The sequence below is a fragment of the Vombatus ursinus genome, unplaced genomic scaffold (assembly GCF_900497805.2).
Source record: "Vombatus ursinus unplaced genomic scaffold, bare-nosed wombat genome assembly UNPS02014841.1, whole genome shotgun sequence".
Taxonomy (NCBI): Eukaryota; Metazoa; Chordata; class Mammalia; order Diprotodontia; family Vombatidae; genus Vombatus; species Vombatus ursinus.
Window position 1 is genome coordinate 7,272,583 of NW_020954619.1, and position 20,593 is coordinate 7,293,175.

General features: G+C 40.6%; 1 protein-coding gene across 1 annotated transcript in view; it reads right to left on the reverse strand.

Annotated features, from left to right (window-relative positions):
• The window catches only part of PCSK2 (proprotein convertase subtilisin/kexin type 2), a 311,848-nt gene that overhangs the window by 13,332 nt on the left and 277,923 nt on the right, over positions 1–20,593 (reverse strand). The window contains exons 9-10 of the mRNA XM_027840365.1: positions 9,897–10,112; positions 5,114–5,214 (exon numbers count right to left, since the gene is read on the reverse strand). Coding sequence (XP_027696166.1) covers positions 5,114–5,214; positions 9,897–10,112 — 317 coding nt within the window. The remainder of the gene's footprint in view (positions 1–5,113; positions 5,215–9,896; positions 10,113–20,593) is intronic.

Sequence of the window (20,593 nt, forward strand, 5' to 3'; positions counted from 1 at the left end):
ATTTGTGTATATGTCACATCCCCCTGTTAGATTCTAAGTTCCATGAGGGCAAGGGCTATGTTTTAGCTCAATGTTCCATTTCACCAGAACCTAACACAGGTCTCTGTACAAACAGATCCTTCATAAATGTTGGTTTAACTTGACACAATTGAAAAATTAAAAAAAAAAAGCTTTATTTTGGGAGCATCTGGGGACATCAGAAGATCTACTGTTGAAGATTCTGTCCTCAAGGAGAATCAGGCTGGAACTGGAAGGAAAACACGGCTTTTTCAGGGAATGCAGGCAGAAGTCCAGGAGTAAACTGCACTTGATTGGCTAGGTCTCCAGAGCCAAAGAAATTCAATAAGACTCATCTGGGCAGTTTCCTTAAATGTAAAATAAAGGGCTTAGCTTTGATGGCTGTGATGGGTCCCTCTAAATATAAATACACAAACAGACATAGGATAAATTGAGATAAACAATAGAGGAAAGGCACCAGAATAAAGGGGAATCAGGAAAGGTTTCTTGTAGAAGATGGGATTTTAGTTGAAACTTAAAGGAAGTCAGGGAAGCCAGGAAGTGGAGATGAGGAAGGAGAGAGTTCCAGGTATGGGGAAAACCAGTTAAAATGCCTAGAGTCTAGGGATGGAATCCCTTGTGTGAGGACTTCTGGGGGGGGGGTGGGTTAGTAGGGTATAAGAAGACTGGAAAGGCAGGAAAGAGCTGTTGTGAAGGTCTCTGAATGCCCAAAAGGGAATTTTATATTTGGTTCTAAAAGTAATAGCTGGTGCTTATTGAATGAGGAGGAGGGGGTGATATCACATACGACTTCCTTTCACTCATTTTGTACTTGAGATAAATTGGCTTACTTGCTCCTCCCAAACTTGAGATCCAGTCTCCTGACTTCATAAAGTTTGTCTCTGAAGCCTCTACTTCTGTCATTTAGATTCTCTTCAAGGCCCGTTTCTGGTGCCATCTCCTATAGGAAGTTATTCCTGATTCCATTAGTAGGTGCTTTCTCTCTCTGTCATAAGTTATAACGTATGTGCGATATGTATATATTGACATGCTATATCCCTTCAGTGAAATGGAAGCTCCTTGAGGGTAGGACTGGTTGGGTTTTGGGTTTTTTTTTTTTTTTTTGCCTTTGCCTTTCTAGTGACTCACACATAGTTGTTGCTTAAAAAATGCTTGTTTGCATAGATTAGCTATGTGCAATGAGGCTGTTGGATTAGAATTAGTATTTCTTCACCTTACTTTCTGTCATGGATACCTTTGGCAATCTGGTCAAACCTTTGGACTCCTTGCTCAGAATAATGTTTGTTGCCCATACTTATAATGGAAAGAATTGCTAAACTTCATTTATAGGTTAATGAAAAAAAGATGCATTTTTCTCCCATTCAAGCTCACGACCTTGATGGTTCCTTCCAAATATAAATAAACTAACACACACACACAGAGGATAAATTGAGATAAACAACAGAGGGAAGGCATGTGATTGGATGTCTTTGAACTCCAGGTTAAAAATGCCTCAATGAGACGACCTCTAAGGCATCTCCTAGCTCCAGATTCTCTGTTCATATGATTTGTTCGTATGATTTGTGATATGAGGAGTCTAGAAGATAAGAGACTGGGGGTTTTCCTCCAGAAGCTAGAGTCACCAGAGGGACCCCTAAGCCCTTGGGTGGTACCAATGATGGCAGGTAGCATAGGCAGTGGCTACAAAGCTTCTCCCCCAGTTTATAACTTTTTTTCTTGGCTTTGAATCAATAAGCATAAAATCCAGAAAATTTGACACAACCTATGCCTATATAGGGATTTCCCCCCCTACTTCCACACAGTTTCAAAAGGTCTCTCCCTCCTAATTCTTTCTCCATAATAATAATGAAAGCTCTGCCATTGAATTCCCCTGGAGCCCAATTAAAAACTGACTCCTGACCATCAAGGCAGAAAGAAACATTTAAGAGCAGCCTAACTATTCTTGGCTTCAGCTTGAGATTGTGAAGCATTGGGAGAGTGTTCACTATTAAAGTCACAGAAATAACCTATCAGACCAACTTCCTTCTACCTGATGAGGCCTGGGATTCACATGAAATCTTTAATCCTCACACTTACTCTCTTTATGAAGAAGTTATATTCAATTAGAAGAAAACAGTTTCAAACAGATTGAATCATTTCCAGCCCTCTGAAAATATGCCTTTTTAAGTCAAGCAGACCATAGTGTGCCTACCACTTCTCCAAATGCCAAAGATAGTTTAATTGGGGGTAGTTCTGGAATGTGGAGAGTTATATTTTGCAATAGCCCCAATCTGAATTTGCAGGCCATATGTAGGACAGCTGACCCATCTTTTATGGCTGACTGCCCCAAGTCAATTATGATACAGATGGTAGAAATAAATGAATTAACAGAAACCACATATTGTCCAAATTGAACAGGCCCCCAGAGGCTTTCTAGTCCAATATCTACAATATCCCCAAGAAGTGGTAATCCATATTTTGCTCGAAGGCCTCCAGTGAGAGGGAATCCACTAGTTCAGGGGTGGGGAACCTGTAGCCTCGAGGCCACGTATGGCCTTCTAGGTCTTTGGGTCCTTGGCCTTTTGACTGAGTCCAAGTTTTACAGAACAAATCCTTTCATTAAGGGGATTTCTTCTGTGAAGTTTGGATTCAGTTTAAGGGCTGCACCTGAGGACCTAGAAGGCCACATGTGGCCTTGAGGCCTCAGGTTCCCCACTCCTGCACTAGGCAGTCAGTCAATGAACATTTATTAAGTGTTTAGTATGTTCCAGGCACTCTAATAAGCCCTGAGGATACAAGAAGAGGCAAAATCATGGTTCCTAAACTCAGGATCTCACATTCTAATGGGACAGACCACATGCAAAAATCTATGTACATATAAAACAGATCCATATTCATATAAAAGGGAGGTAATCTCAGGAAAAAGGAACTAGTAATGAGAAGAGGAGGACAGGAAACCAGGAAAGGCTTTTTTTTCTTTTCTTTTTTATTATATAATTTGGTTTTATATTACTTTCATTTCTAAATATAGCCCTTCCTCTTCCCTACCTCTCCAAACCATCTCCATTAATAGGAAAGGATTCTTACAGAAGATGAGATTTGAGCTGAGTTCTGAAGGAAGTCATTACCTTCCTCTTATGCCTTACTCTAGAAAGAAAGTTCATGCCACACTGTGGGTACCCAAAAAGTACTTCAGAAGAATTGGCACTGTATCCTTTCCCTGCTGAATTCTTTCCCGTTGTATAACACCCAGCTCAAAAGGCCCTTCCTCCAGTAATCCACCCCTGATCTTCCAGCCAATAATCACCTTTCTAGCTTTGGCCCTCAAATAGTTCTTCTGCCTCTTTCAAGCATTTACCATATATTGTTTTGTATTCCAGGCCCTAGTGCGTGCGTCTACCTCTTTGTAATTTCCATGAGGGCACCAGCACGTACACAGCTCACAGTAGGTTCAAATGTTGCCCCTGAGGAGAAGGCAAGGGAGCTGAAGAGAAAGACCCTTGGCCTAGGGTGCAAGGGACCTGATTTCTCTGTTCTTGGCTCTGCCCCCACCTACCTGCATGACTGTGGCTCTATGGGGCTGTTACCTTATTTATAAAATGAGGGAGTTGGCTAGAAAAGACATTCTCTAAGATTCCTTCCAGATCAAAATCCTTCCGTCTTATGATAATAGCAAGGGGTTTGGACTGCCTGGATCCCAGCTACACTTAGGTTTACCATGTTTATAACACCTGTCCCTTTCTCTATGCCCATACAGTCTAATTCAGACTGTAATCTCCTTTTGCCTCGACTACTGCGGTAGCCTCTATATACACACACACACACACACACACATATACATACATACCCACACACGTGCACATATATGCACATATGCCATATAATGCATGTATGCTCACACATATACGTATATTTGTCTTATCATCGCCTTATGTTTTTATATCATCTAAATTTCACCCTATAACCCTCCCCCTCTCTTTACCAGAGTCATCATAATTGTAATTAGTCTCACTGCCTCCAGTCTTAGAGGACTCAAGTTCAAATGCTGCTTCTGTCACTTACTATTTCAGTGACCTTAGGCAAGTCCCAACCTCTCTGGGACTCAGGTTGAGGTGATTAGTTGAAATGGTCTATGAGATCCCTTTGAATTCTAAATTGACGATACTATATTCTCTCTCCAATATAACTTTTGCACAGATATGACATTAATATTTCTAAAACACAGACCAGATCAGGTCATTCTGCTACTGAAAAATTTTTAATTGTTCCATATGGCCTCTAGGGTAAACTGCCAGAGGTTCAGCCTGCTATGTAAAGCCTACCCCACTCTGACTTTCATTTACCTTTCCAGTCTTATTTTCCTTCACTTGTTCTCTGCTCTGCTTTTTCTGGTATTTGTACAAGGCTATTTGACTTCCCTTGTATAATGGCAAAGGAGCAGATTGGCCCTTGGACAAGGGATCCGCCATGTCTAGATTCCATTCCCACCCTTTTCTTAGTTTCGTAGAACTCTCTATACTCCCTCCCACATATCACTATGAGCTTCACAAACCGTCTTACATGATCTTTCCTTTGAGCTTCTTAGCAGCCATCACCAATATAATTTTCTCTATTTTCATGTAAGGAAACAATCAGAGACATTAGGTGATTTACTTATTGTCACACAGCTAAGTTTTAGATTTGAACAGAATTGAACTTAATTCTTTCCAGCTCCAGGTCTTAACACTGTTCTTTCCTTCTCTGCTGCATCTGAGAGATTAATTTGAGTTCAGGTTGATAAAAGCTAGAATCTGGGCTAAAGAAAGAGGGGTAAGGAGACAGCATTCTGGGTAAGGAGAATGACCTCAACAAAGGCTTGGAAAGGAGAACGAGCCTCATATGTTCAGGAGAGACCACAACATATGGTCCCAACTGAGTTATGTCTTTTGGTTGAAATGACTGGAATAGGGTTACCCAAAAGGCACCTCCAAACACGGGAGCTTGGGACCTGCCAAGCTATAATCTCTCAGGCTTGTTTTTCACTTCAGTCCTAAAGAACAGCTCCATAAACAGGCAGGCAGATGTGTTTGAAACAGCTCTGCAGAATTGACACTGGGCATATCTGCTGTGTACATACTTAGCCTCCAGCGCCAAGGCAAACACTCCGGCAGCCTCAGGGGCAGCGGCTGATGTTCCCGAATGCCGCAAAGTACAGTTGCCATATAAATCCGTGGTTGCCTAGGAGGGAAGGGGGAAAGAGTGATTAGAACAGACAATGACAAACCGAAATGACTACCTGAAAGCTGAGCACAACAGACAAGTGAGAGAGGTGGGGCTTTTTGGGAATAATTTAACGTCTTAATCACTCGGTCAACATTTCCTTTCCTGCTGTGAAAGAAAGGTTTGCATTTCTAGTAATAGAAAATGAAATATGCCAAATTTCAAGGGTATTTAGTTTGATAGGGCATCAAAATCAGCTAGTAAAAAGCCATTTGTATGGTGCTTTAAAATTCATGAAGCACTTTACAGAGATTATTTCATTTAAGCCTGCTCTGTGAGATAGATACTATAAGGATTTTTATCCCCATTTTATAGATGGAGAAACAGACCCAAAGAGGTAGAATGACTTGCTTAGGGCCACATAGCTAATATGTGTCAGTGGTAGGCTTTGAACAAAGGTCTTCCTGACTTCCTGTCCAGCACTTTATCGGTCATACTGCCTCTTTAAATCAATTGTCCACAAGAAATCCAGAAGGAAAATCTGCTTTCTTCCTAGTTGTTCTGTGTCAAGCCAACTGACTAAGAGGGTAGTCTAGGTAAGTCATCTTGGGAAGGGATCTAATAAGCTGAGTTTCAAAGAATTTTCATACAGAGAACTGAAACCTACCCCCCTTCCCAATTTGAAAGACCTTATTTTAACTAAGGTTATAGATAAGGTTTCAGGCATCCTATCTTTTTTGATACTCTATAGATGATTCAAGTAGACCTCATGTTTTGAGGGAAAAGTCCATCTAGGGGCTCAAGAAACCCTTGACTGAAGAGTCTCAGGAAAAGCAACTTATTCAGTAAAGTGACTGGGTAATGGGAAATGCCCAGGGAAGTTCATTTTGGTCTGCAGGTAGAATTTTAAAGAAATAAGGAATATTTCACATTATGTGAAATTATCCAGGAAAGAATAATAACTTAGAAAATTTGAGAGACTTCCCTTTCCTCTTGTTTCTTCCTCCCCTCTCTCCCCTTTCCCCTCCCCAAAATCTTGGTAAAAATGATGATGATGCTAACATTTGGCAAACAGTGTTTAAAGGGGGTAGAGGCATCCCCCCTGCCACACTTAAACAGTAATTCTGTTTCTGAAGTCACATTGCCTTCATGATTAATGGATTTGTGAAGTGTCTATAAAGAACAGCATAGTTCCAAAGATGTAGAAATTAGAAACCTGTGGGGACAAAGGCTTCAATTTTTCATTTTTTTCTCTTTAACCCAACAGCACTCACAATATAAATGCCTATCACTAAGTTGATAAGCATGACTCTGAAAAGGTACAAGCACAGAAATAATAATAGCTCATATTTACACAGAGCTTTATTGTTTCTCCTCTCAACAATTCAATGAAGTAGGTAAAACAATTATTATTGTGCCCATTTTATAGATGAGGAAACTAAGGCTATCCAACGTTGAAGCAACTTCCCCCAAGGTGACACTGTTCCAGGGCCAGTGCCAAAGCCCTCATTTTCTGACTGCACGTCTATTTCATCTTTCTAACAAGTCTCTGGAGTATACACATTTCTATTTCTAAATCCAGCCTGGAAAAAGACAAACATCCTGGTATAGATAGGTAACAGAGATGATTCAAAATCCTTTATTTTCTTTTATTTTTCCACGCCTGCTGGTTAGCAAATGATCGAAAGCTTGTTCCTCTCCCGTTAATCTTCACTTCCCATCAGACTCCATAATAAAGCTGCAATGCTAAATCTGTAATATCTCAATTATACTCCTAGCCAACAAAAGCTATGCCAGGAATGCAGGATCAGCACTTTGCAGTAAAGTGAGCCCCTGGTTCTGAGCTGCAGCCCCTGCATTGATCTCTTGGATGTGAAAGCTGCTCCCTCTTTTGCAATAACATCAGTGTTAGAACACAGTCTCCAAAAGCCTCCGTTCCACCCCCCAAATCTGAAATCTGAGATTCTTGTAGTGACTTGGACCTGTCTGCCTCAGTGTTTTATGCATCTGGAGACAAGCCAGACAAACCTTTCTCTTGGAGATTTATCTTCTGTGAAAAAACAGCATTCCACTCACTGAATACTGGTAAATGGACTCCTTTTCGAAGAACCCCCTACCCTCCTCCCAACCCCCACAACCCACTATGTAATTTGCTTGAGGAAATAGAAACATTGCTACATGGGTAGATCTGATAAATATAACTGTATTTTTTTGGAGTCAAAGAATGTTAGGAAATCACTGAATCAAAACGAAAAGCAGTAATTCAGAATAGAGACGTGGAAAGAGAGCTAGATCAGCATCCAGAAAACTTAAGGTCTGGTTTTGACTCCTTTGACCTTGGATAAGTACACCTGCTTCAAGAGAAGCAGCTTTGTGTACAGATGGAGTGCTGGAGATGGAGGCAGGAAGACCTTGGTTCAAATCTTGCCTCAGACCCTTGCTAGATGTATGACCCTGAACAAGTCACTTAACCTCTCTGAGACTCAGTTGACTTTTCTGTAAAATTAGAGGCAGCTAGATGGCTCAGGGGATAGAATGCTGAGCCTGAAATCGGGAAGACCTGTGTTCAAATCTGGCCTCAGACACTTACTAGATGTGTCAGCTGGGCAAGCTACTTAACCTCTGTTTGCCTTAATCCATTGGAGAAGGAAATGCCAAACTACTCTAGTATCTTTGCCAAGAAAACCCTGTGGATAGTACTGGCATGCTATGGTCCACAGGGTCCCAAAGAGAAGGACATGACTCAATGATTAAACAACAACAAAAAAATGGGGCAGTTAGACTTGCTAAATCTCTAAGATTCCTTCTAGCTCTAAATCTATGATCCTATGACCATTTTGTGCCTCAGTTTACTTATCTCCAAAATGAGGGTTTTGGACTAAATGAGTTCTAAGGTCCTTACCAACCCTAAGCCTCTCTGATTCTATAATCCTACAGTGTGTTCCAAAACACTTCATATAGCTTTAAGCTATTAAAGTTCTTTCAAAAACCTTTTCTAGCTTTGTGACTCTAGGCAAGTCACTTATCCATCTGTCTGCCTCAGTTTCCTCAACTGTAAAATGGGGATCATAATAGCACCTACCTCCCAGGGTTGTTGTGAGGATCCAATAAGATAATATCTATAAAGCACCTAGCATGATGCCTGGTTATTTAAAATTATTCAAAGCTTTAAACTGCACAAGACTTTTGGAACACCCTGGTTTGGCTGAGAAGACACGTATTTACTAAACTTTTTCATAAACATTGGCAATATCTCTCTACTTCAACTTTTGCTTGTCTCCTCAGGATTCTGTATCTCTAATAAGCAGGGTGTGTGCAAAACAAGAAGAAAACTGGCAATAAATGTCCTAAGCCTCTGATTGGCTCAGAGCAGTTTGGTGTATGATGGAATGAAATGAGTTATCCCTACAAATCTGTCATTGGGGAAGAGATTAAAAACCCAGAGTTTCCTAACAAAAGACAATTGTGCTGTTAACATTTTTGACATGTGATGCTCCATCTGGTAGAAGCATTTGCTTTTCGCCCAAGATGCAAACCTCAAGTTCCCACTTTGCTAGTGGAGTATCAAAAGGAGCTGGTAAAATGCACAATGTTATCCTCACAGCATCTGTTTCATTCTTTAAGGAAAATGGTTCACTTTCAAGAAAAGTGTCAAGTAGGGGAAGATAATGGTAATATCTTAGACTGCTGCACAAAAAAAAGAAATTATAACAGCTTTGTTTCAAAGAACTTTCATGTATGTCCTTGTATTTTAACTCTATTGATAGAAATGATTATTCCTGGACATTTTTTAGCCATGCATCTATACTCCACTTCAGGTCATCATCTCCACCTCCCAAGCACCTGGGGGGACTCTACCTCTAGAACCAGTTTGGGCTTCCCTAGGCCAGCTTTGGTCTCTCTTGCCTGGCTCCAGGCTTCTAGGAAATTTCTGGACATGCCATTGAGGGCTTATTCCACCTTCCCTTTTAGCTCCTTCCCTTCCCTTTATGTGTGACCTTCCCTCAGAATAGAAATGTCTTCACTGACCAACCGCAGTTCCAGAGGCTGAATAATGAAGCATACTACTTGCCTTCTGGCAGAGAGATGATGGACCCGGAGTGAAGGCCGACATATATTTTTTGGACCTGGCCAATGTGGGAGCTTGTTTTGCTTAACTATGTACATTTGTTATAAGGGTTTTCGTTTTCTTTTTTTTTCAATTGGGGGGAAGGTGGGAGGGTGAGAATATAGATTTTTGCTAATGAAAAAAATAAATAAAATTCAAAGTAAATTATATTTTAATAACGTAAATATTATTAAACACATTTAAATATAATAAAATTATACCACAGCATTATATTATATAACATCATGTTATAATAACATAATATAACAAAATAACATGTAAAATAATAATAATAAATATAAATAAACCTTTAATAAAAAGAATGCCAATTCCTTGAGTTCAGTAGCTATTTTGACTCTATCTTGCATCCTCTGCACTTAACACAGTGACTGGTATGTAATAAACACTCATATAAATGCTACCTCTATGTGTATGTCTATCTATCGATTCCCATTTCATTGATGGGGAGACTGAGTCTCAGGGAGGTTAAATGGTAACACAGTGAATCAGTGGCAATCCCAGAATTAGGCCGAGGTCCTCCTGAGTCTCCAAGCAGAGGAAGTTCCTTTTGCAACATACATTCTGCACTCACCACACCGGCTTCGGGGTTTCTCTTCCTCCCATTGCTAAATGTAGATGCTAAGGTAGAAGAGCAGCTTTCATCATACAGAGCGGTCCGGCCATCGTTGATGGCGGAGTTAATGGAGATGGTCCACATGCTCGAGGCATACCCATCACAGTTGCAGTCATCGTAGCTGCCTCCATCCCCGGAAGCCCACACGTAGATGCTGCCTTTGCCCCCACGGCCCTGAGAGAAAAAGGGGGAGAGGATGGATATGTGACAGTTTCTAACACAGTCTCTTACAGAGGACCTGGTAGCTATAGGCCAAGGGAAAGGGGTTCCAAGGGCTGGTGAGCGGGCCCAGTTTGAATGAAAGTCCGTTTAGCATCTGAATGACCTTTGTGGTTTGAAGATTTATCTCTGGTTAAAGACCAAAGCCCTTGCTCATGGAAGGATCTCTTGTCTTCCATGAAAAAAAAAACTTTCTCTGTCAGGTCCCAATTTATCTGAAAAAATTATTTGAATATGGGAATTAAGTCAGGAATATGAAAGATGGAGATATGGATGAGTCTGTTGGAAAGTATCTCAGAGATGACCAAATCCAGCTCCCTCACTCAATGGATGAGAAAACTTAGGCCTCAACTGTAAAAGCACCCTCAGCTGTAAAATGGAAATAAAATAGCACCTACCTCACAGAGTTGTGAGGATAAAAAGTACTTAGCACAGTGCTTGGCACATAGCGGGCACTTAACAAATGCTTTCTTCTTCCTTTTCCTTTCCCAAGGTCACATAGATACCAAGTATCTCAGTCAGAGCTCGAACCCATATTCTCTGTCTATAAATCCAGAGCACTTTCCATAAGTAACATTTGACCTCTGTCCTTCTTCAAACCCAAATCTGAATGGGCCAGATCATTCTTTGGAAGGAAACCCATTTACCCATGACTTTGGTCTTTCTGTGTAATTTTTAGTTGAATGAGGAAGGAAAGATCTCACATTAAATATAGGCGCAGGCTTAACTATTCAGTTGGGTTTCTTTCAGCCCTTAGCAAGAGTGGACCAGTTGACTAGGGCAGAATGTCCTACATTATTAAATGTGGTTACTGTATTGGCTGTTTTTCTTTGTTACCAGAGGAAGTTCGGTTTGGAGGGCTGGGGACTGGTATTTCCAGAAATGACTGTGATGTAAAAACAAAGGCATCAATAAGGCATTTTTTTAAGTGAGTTAGTTGTTGAAAATTAATGAGCAGAAACACATGATTCATAGTACAGGGACTTTCCAAGAAAGAAAAAGTCTCTTCTAAAAAAGAAGAAAACCATTCTAGCCACTGCTGTTGTGCTTTTCTGTGTGATTTATAGATTATGAATAGCCCATTTTAAAAAAAAATCACTTTGGACAAAAGTGGGTGAATGGGATTCTCTTCGCTCTTTTTCTCCTGCATGATCACATGGAACGATTACAACATTAAGCAAATGGCTTATTGTGGTGGAATAGAATCTACATTCAGGTTATGGTTTATTTGATCCCAAACTCACGATTCCAGAATATTATTTCAGTAATCCTTTAAAGATCTTAAGGGGAAACTTGAGAGTGGAAAAGTCACTACTTCTCAACCAGGCTTACGTCCCTCTCCTCCCTCTAGGACTGCACCTAAGGTAACTGGATGTCCTAAAGTTTGCATCCGATTCTGATAATTTCTTATTTAAAAGGGAGAGCAGAGGACCGTGCTATATGAGCATATACAGAGTTTAATTTTACAGTCCCCCAAAACTTAAAAAAAAATCAGTTTGACTCATACTCATGACATTTTGTTGTTGTTCAGTTGTTTTTCAGTCATGTCCAACTCTTTGTGATCCCATTTGGGGTTTTCTTGAGAGAGATTCTGAAATGGTTTTCCATTCCCTTCTCCAGCTCATTTTATAGGTGAAGAAACTGAGGCCAACAGGGTTAAGTGACTTGCCCAGGGTCACACAGCTAGTAAGTGTTTGAGGCCAGATTTGAACTCAAGAAGATAAGTCTTCCTGTCTCCAGGCCCAGCACTCTATCCACTGCACCACCTAGCTGCTCTACTCATAATATACATGCTCCTTGATATTTATGCCCTATTAAAGTCTGACTCCTACATTTCACAGTGGCATGGAGGCGACACTGGATCATTGAAGTCTTAACCAGATTGGTCTTTGGAAGACTCAGTCATTGGGGCATATATCAACCAATCAATCAAAAAGGCATTTATTAAGTGCTTACTATGGTGTTAAGCCCTGCGTCAAATGTTGGGAATACACAGATAAAAATGTAGTAGTCTCTGCTCTCAAGGAGTATACATTTTAACAGGGGGGACACTGTGTACATATTTAGTCAGTCAGTCAGTCAGTTAACTAGTGTCTATAAGTGCCTGCTCTGTACTAGGCACTATGTTGAGCTTTGAGGATATGAAGAAAGGAAAAGATATAGTTCTTGTTTTCAAGGAACTCACAGTCTGATAGGGGAAACAACACGTAAACAGTGAGATACAAACAAGTTATAGACAGATTGAATTGAGAGTAGTCTCAGAGAGAAGTCATTAAGATTAAGAGAAGTCACTTAGACAGGGAAAAACTGGCAGAAGGTGAGACTCTGTAGCTGAGACCTGAAGGAACCACATAGCTGGGAGGTAGAGATGAGGAAGGCAAGAGTTTCAGACATGGCGGACAGGCAGTGGAGGCAGGAGGAGTAACAGCAAGGGGGCAGGTGTCACTGGATGGCAGAGTACTTCGAGGAAAGTAAGGTGTAAAAGACTGGCAAGGGCCAGGTTTAAAGGGTTTAAAAAGCTGAACAGAGGATTTTATATTTGATCCTGTAAGTGAGAAGGAGTCACTGGAGTCCATTGACTGGGGGTTGACATGGTCAGACTCGTGATTTTAAAAGATCAGGTTGATAGTTGAGTGGAGGTTGGACTGGGGTTGAGGAGAGATTTGTGACAGAGGCCAAACGGTTGACCATTGCAATGGTCCAGGCATGAGGTGATGAAGATGATGAATGTGGTGGAAGGGTTTGCCGTGACAAGGAAACAGGCCACCTCTTAATGGAAAATAGGGGGGAAGGAGGAGATATTTGCAGAAGACATCTGAGTAATATGAGATGAGAAACGGGAAAAAGAGAGCTCTCTAAGAATGGTCTCAATTTTTTCAGTGACATATATGAGATAAGGTTCTCCACTGAGAGCAAATGGGGAATGGGGAGCTATTGGAAAAGCTACTGTGGTAGGTGGGATAGTGAATCAATTAGGGAGATACAAAAGGATTACGTTGATGTAATGTGTGTGTATATGTATACATGTACCCATGTATACTTACATGTATTTACTTATGTATGTATAATATATATGAAGTTTAGCTTGGAAGGTCTTATCATAGTATACTAACATTTAAAGTCTTTTAAAACTCAGGGCTCATCTCTATGCTATGATAAGGCACTGGGGAAAAATGCTTTTACCTTCCTTCTGTCTCTCAACATATGCATGAGTGTACACACTCACACATACACACACACTCACACACATACACGTCCACTGCCACTAAAATTGCTTATGCTCTGAGGCTTTACATTTTTTCAGCCTCATCAACCTCTTGTTCCTTTTTGACCTAACCATGGGCCTTCCCGGGAGAATGTTTCAACCAGGATAAGGTTGACTTTCACTCCCAGGGGCTTCTTCCAGTCAGCCATTGGCCAAGAAGTGAGGGGAGAGGTCCAAAATGCAAACCATTCTATTCCAGAAATGCTTTTGCCTGCCCTGTTTGCTTTCAACGTGGAGGGACAAGTAAAAGCTGTGAGCAGAGCATTTTTCTAGCACGGTTTTTAAAATGCTGAATAAATATGAGCTATCACTATCATCATCTTCAAGATGGGCTTCTGGGTAATGACAGATAAAGCCCATAGGTAGGTAGCATTCTAAAAACGCTGTAACACATTTGTGTGCCATTTTTCCTGTAGCCCCTCCAACATTTGTCATTTTCCACTCCCCTCCTCCCTTTTTTGGGTCAACTTTGCCAATCTGATGGGTATGAGGTGTCAGTCAGTCAATAAATATTTATTAAATGCCTACTAGGTGCCAGGAATTGTGCTAAACACCGGGGATACAAAAAAAGGCAAAAAACAGTCCCTGCCCTTAAGGAGCTCACAGTCTAAGAAGCTGGGGGAGGGGAGAGGTGCAACAAGCAAACAAATAAGTACAAACAAGCTACATTCAGGATAAACAGGAAATAGAGAGGTTGGGAAAAAGCCTTTAAGTGGGGATTTTAGGTAGACTCTCAAAATTACTTTAGTTTGAATTTCTTTAATTATTAGTGATTTAGAACATTTTTATATGGCTATTGATAACTTGGATTTCTTCCCTTGAGAATTGACTATTCATGTCCTCTGACCATCTATTAATTAGAAAATGGCCTTTATGAATTTAATTATCTCCTTATATATCTTGGAAATGAGAATTTTATCAAAGAAACTTTCTGTAAAAGTTTTTTTCCTAACTTAGTTAATTATTTTCTCTTTCTAACAGAGAGAAGATGGACTTAATTTGCAGAATAAGACTTAAATTTTTGAACGTGGCCAAGGTGGAGATTAGTTTTATTTGAATACATATGCATACACACATTATTACAAGGGTTTTGTTTTTCATTTTCTTTCTTTTTTTTTTTTCCAGTGGGAACAATGTGGGGAGCTGTAAAGCGAAAATAAATGATTGTTAATTGAACAACAACAAAAAAAAAGCTGAGCCAACAGAGCTCCCTTCTGCTGCCATAGTATTCGTGAAATGAGATAAAACAGTATGTGTGGAGCATAATGCAGAACATCGGTATTCCAGAACATCAATGGATTTTTTATCTAATTGATGCGGGTAAACCCTACAAAAATGAAGATTGTAACCCACTCATGCTTCGCCCTTTTTGTCCATGCCCTCTCATAAATCTGCCAGGGAGGCCTGTAGGCCTTTTTCACGTGCACTCAATATCGCATCGATGTCAATGAAGGACACACACATCAGTTATCTCCTGACTTCATGATTGTTTGATTTCCCCCCCGCCCCCAAGTCATACATTTCTCTAACGACTTTATATTCCATTTCCTGTATAGGTCCTCATTTGTAATGTGTTGCAGCCTCATGAAAAATTACAGACCTACAATATAGCTCAGAACACTAAATGAAGCTTGTAAAATACTCTTGAGACCTCATCTGCCCCAGTGCAGGAAGGAATTAGTTGACTGCCAAGAGCTCCAGCACACACTGCCAGTGTCTTGCCAAATGGCTTAGATTAAATTATAAGAGGTGACACTTGGACCTGGCCTCACCCTGATTAATCACTTTTCTTCTTTTCCAGATGAAGGCTGGAGTAATGCCCTTCATGCAGGATGCTGCGTGCCAGCAATATTCTTGCCTTATGTGGGCAGATCCTGGGGTAGCACCCTCCCTCCCCCATTATTAGAAATCTGAAAGCTTGATTATCTTTTTTCAGCATATGGCAATATGGTAATGTGCTCCATATCTGCAAAGGCTCTTTGGTGATGGGGACACCTGTAAGTAAAAAGTAAGTCTCTGAGAAGGGAGACAGCCAAGTATTGTGCGACTAGACTGAGGGGAAACCTCTCACTCCTGACCTATCTTGTCAATTAAAAAGAGATAGTACCCTCAATGTGAAAATTGTGGAACATGAGATTGAGAATGAAGCCCTGAATTCAGGAAGTAGGATTTTGTCTCCAGCCTCCAGGAAGAGTTAAGGAACATACTATAGGGAAACTAATATGCAAGTCAAAATTTTTGCTAAACTATTTAAAATGTACATAGATTAGAAGTAGCCAGAATGATATAAGCTCAGGTGGGCCCTTCCTTTTTTCCTCCTGGACATCTGACCAGTAGGTCATATCATTTCTTTCAACTCAAAAAAAACCAGACATGAAATGGGGGAGATGGGAGAGAGAGAAAATAGATTTTTGTTAATTGAAAAAATTAAATTAAAACAAAAGAAATGGACATGGAAGGCTTGTGATTGCTGGGGGCCAAGGATGTATGTAGTAAGAGTATCTCCTTTCTTGTCAGCAAAGTAATATGGCTCTTACCATTATTTGTTGTCTGTCTGTCACTTTTTCTCTCCTGCTTCAGGCAATTCAGAATTTCTAAAATTGGCATTTGGCTTTGCCATCCAGGCAAGAAATAATTCTCCAATTTATGAATACTAGTGTGTCAATTTTAATATCGGTATGGAAAATTCTATCTTCAAATTTGTCTTATTTTTGATAGATTTATAGATGTGAAAAGCTAGAAAAATTTCCCAAAGTTCATATACTTGTGAGCCCTGTGACTATTAAACAACACTGTCTTTTGAGGAAGTCAAGTATGCTTTAATGAGATTCAATCCACCCCAAATGCTTTATTGGACAATGGCAAAAGATCCCAGTAAGCACTGGCTGTGAAAGGCAGTAATTGCCAATCTTTTTACCTGGGGCAAAACCAGTTAAGGGTGAAGCAGAGGATAATCCAATTGGGAGTGAGGTGGGGGGCAATAGTGGTGATGAGGCAATGGCAGGGATGCAGAGGACAGAAAGATGTCAGGTACATTCATGCCAGATGGTCCTACCAACAGTGCTAGAGGGGAAGCCTGGCCCTGGGAGAGGGCCATAATGATGGCTGAGCCTTAGGGATCGGGTTATAGGTGGTTGATTAATGGAGAACCATGAAGTACAAGGGCTCTTCAGGTGTACACCTTGGAGCCAAGCCCTATTTGCCCCACTCCAGTGATGGTTCTGGTGAAAGGAAGTTGATACCCCTTCCCCTAACACTGCTGACAATACCATGGGCCTAACAAATAGTACTTCCCATGTATATATATCTGTTTTAATCTGTGTCTTTAAATATCCGGGAGATACTCACTCTAGTAGTAATTCTTGAATGTGATTAATAGGTAGGTAAGAAGTACTTTCCACAGGGCAAAACTGAGACTTGAAAGTGTTGCCCTGGCTGTCAGATTGGGAAGTGAAGTCCACGAATCAATTTGTCACCTCTGAGGCCCTCTGGCTGCTGCCTGAGTGATTCTATTGGGCTGTTAAGAGAAACCAAGAATCTTGCCTCCTTCTCTAATGGATGGTTTTCTGCATCCAGCTTCTTCCAGGGGCTAGGCCTTTTGCAGTCATGGCAAATGAATGACCAACTAGGTCTCTGCTATCAGGGTGGCTGTTATCACTTCACCCCAGACTGAAGTTTACTGAGCATCAATCTAGAGGTGCAATGTTCATCATTAGATAGTTTCATTATTATGGCAACTGTATCCCATGGACTCCTTGTAATGTTCCCAATTTTGAATGTTCTGTCACCTTACTACTAGAAATCATTCTATTCTTCTCCAATGCAACATCATGGTAGAAGAGTGATTCTGACCTTTGAAAGGCTATGTCAGTGGAGAACAAGCTTGGGCAGTTTCCATAAAGCTATAATGACCTTAAACATGGGCCTAGCAATACTTTTCTATCCTCCAGAGGACTTACTGCCAGGTTGATCATAGGGAGATGAATTTGTTTTGTCATGGAAATTCTTTCAAGGTCTAAGTTATAGAAGAAATAGCATCTGTGTTGGTGGAAGGGATCCCCAGAATTGAGGTATAGTATCTAGAAAGGATTTTCCTCAGGTCAACATTGTGAGGTATTTCTGTTGAGGGCATCATCACTCTTTAGGTCACCCAAGTTCATACCTCCATGGTTCTTCTCGACTGTCTATTCAATCAGCTGCCAAATCTTGTTGATATTGTCTCTACGACATCTCTTGCGTCTGTCCCCTTTTCTCCACTCACATTGTCATTCCCTTAGTTTTGGAATCTTTTCTGCGCGATTGCAACAGCTTTTTCATTGGATTCTCAGTTTTCACATCTCCCATCTCAAATCTATCCTCCACACTGTTGTCAAAATAATCTTCTAAAAGCACAAGTTTAATTATGTTACTCCCCTCCCCAAGAATTTTCAACAATGACCTAATACTTTCAGGATAGAAGATAAACTCCTTTGAATGGCAGCTAGAAGCATTCACAATTTAGGTCCAGCCTTCTTTTTCCATGCTCCACGTTCCATTCAAACTGACCTTCTAGCTATTTCCTGAACTCATCTCTCTCACTTCCACACCTTTGAAAAAGTTTTCCCCCATGCTTAATCAACACTCTCTCCTTAATTTAGCTTCTTAGAATCCCTAATTACCTTCAAGGCCAAGCTCAAGTTTCATATCCTACTGGCAGCATTTCCTGATTCCCCCCTTGTTCTTCCTCCTCAAATTATCATGTATGTACTTCTCTGTTTACCTGCTAGTAGAATGTAAGCTCCTAGAGGGCAGGGATTGTATTTTTATTTTTTCTTTGGCACTTAATAAATATTTGTTGGATTAGATTAAATATTATTGTTCCCATTTTACAGATTAGGCAACTGAAGCTCGGAGAGGATGAGTGATTAGTCACAGGACTAGCAAATGGTAGTCCTGGGCTTCAAGGCCAAGTCTTTTCACTCCAGATGCATTGCTCCTTCCAATACATATTTACAAAGGCTCCTTATTCCTCTTGACTTCTCTCCAGTATTTGATACTGTTTGCCACCCTCTCTTACCGAATACTCTCTCCTCTCTAAGTTTTTGTGACACTCCTCTCTCTCTCTAGATATTCCTTCTACTTTTTTTGACCATTTCTTCCCGGTCTTCTTTGTTGGATGATAATCCACGTCACAATTACTAACTGTGAAATGTCCCTGTTCTGGGGAACAGGACCCCAAGGCTCTGTTCTGGGCTCAGTTTTCTCTTTTCCCTATGTTTGTTTCACTTGATGACCTCATCAGCTCCCATGGGTTCAATTATTATCTCTATACCAATGACTCAGATCTAATTATCCAACCTTTGTCTTGCTTCCTGAACTCCATTCTTGAATCACCAACTGCCTATTTAACATCTTAAACTGGCTATGTCAAAGGCATCTCAAACCCAATATGTCTAAAAGAGAACTCATTATCTTCCTACCCAACCCCCAAACCTTTTCTTCCGAAATTCTCCATTACTCTTAAGAGTAACACCTACCTTGAGCAGCTAGGTGGTGCAGTGGATAGAGTGCCAGACCTGGAGTCAGGAAGACTCATCTTCCTGAGTTCGAATCTGGCCTCAGACATGTGATCCTGGGTAAGTCACTTAACCCTGTTTGCCTCAGTTTCTTCATCTGTAAAATGAGCTGGAGAAGAAAATGGCAAACCACTCCAGTTTCTTTGCTAAGAAAACCCCAAATGGGGTCACAAAGAGTTGGACACAACTGAGCCACCTATGTTCCACTCACTCAAGTTCACAAACACAATGTAGCTCACTCAAACCACATATCCAATCAGTTGTTGAATTGTCATTTCCATCTCCACAACATCTCTTTCGTAGATCTCCTTCCCACTCACATAGACACTACTCTAGTTGGGTCCCCCTTCACTTCTCACCTAGACTATGGAAATAATGCTATCTCAGGTCTTTCTGTATTCCAATCCACCCTTCACACAGTCATCAAAGTGGTTTTCCTGAAGCACAGGTTTGACCGTGTCACATTGTCATTCCTCCAATTCCTGTGGCTCCCTATTACCCCTAGGATCAAATATAAATGCCAGTGTTTGTCACTTAAATCTCTTCACAACAGGGCACATTTTTATCTTTCAAGTCTACTTACATATTACTCCCCACTGCAGTTTGGTCATACTGGCCTACTGGCTGCTCGTCACCTACAATGGTCCATCTCTCATCTCTGAACTTTGCAATGACTCATGTGTGGAATGCTTTCCTCCCTCACCTCTGCCTCTTGGAATCCATGATTTCTTTTAAGACTTAGCTCAAATGCCAATTTTTGTGAGAGGTCTTTTTTGGTCTCCCCCAGCTACTAATAACTTTCCCCCAATGACATCTTATACCTGATTTGTGTAGGTCTTGTATATATCTATATATGTCCATGTTTTTCCCCTTTTAGTATGCAGGTTACATGATGGCTATTTACTAATGATGTTTTCTTCTGTTTTTGTAATCTTGGCGGTTAGTAGAGTGGCAGGCACGCAATAGGTGCTTAGTAAGTGCAATATTATTTGAAAAGAGCTGTATTTTGGCAAAAAGTTGAATGAATAAAATTAATAAACATTAAAATAAACTATGCACAAATTCCAGAACATTTAGAAGCACAAATATGAAGAATCACAGGCCTAAAAAACTTAAGGGGAAGCTCAAATGCACCTTCCTACATTTGGTATTTTCTTGTCTTCCCAGATAGTGCCTTCACCCTGAAGTTACTTTGGATAGAGTTTGTATTGATTTTTCTGTGTACCTGCAGTTTCTCCCCATTAGAATACCCTGGAGGGCAGAGACTTTTCCTTTTTTTGTGTGGGTGTGTGTGTGTTATATTTTCATTCCTATCATGCAGCAGAATGCTTTTTACATTGATCTGAATGGACTATTTTCAAAAGTGCATGCACACTAATCCATATGGTCCATATAGGAATGTGTGTCCTGCAAGTGGCCCAGGGATGGTGATAAGTCATTTCTTTTGTAAAAAGTCTGTTACCACCCTACTGTATGTGCTAACTAGCATAAAAGCCTGTCTAATTGTCTCAATTTTCCCAATGTTCTGTCTAATTTTGTCCTGCTCTTGGAGATATGGCTGCCATCTATGGTGAGAATATAAAAAGTCAGGGTAGAGACAGGCAAAAGGACTGTTG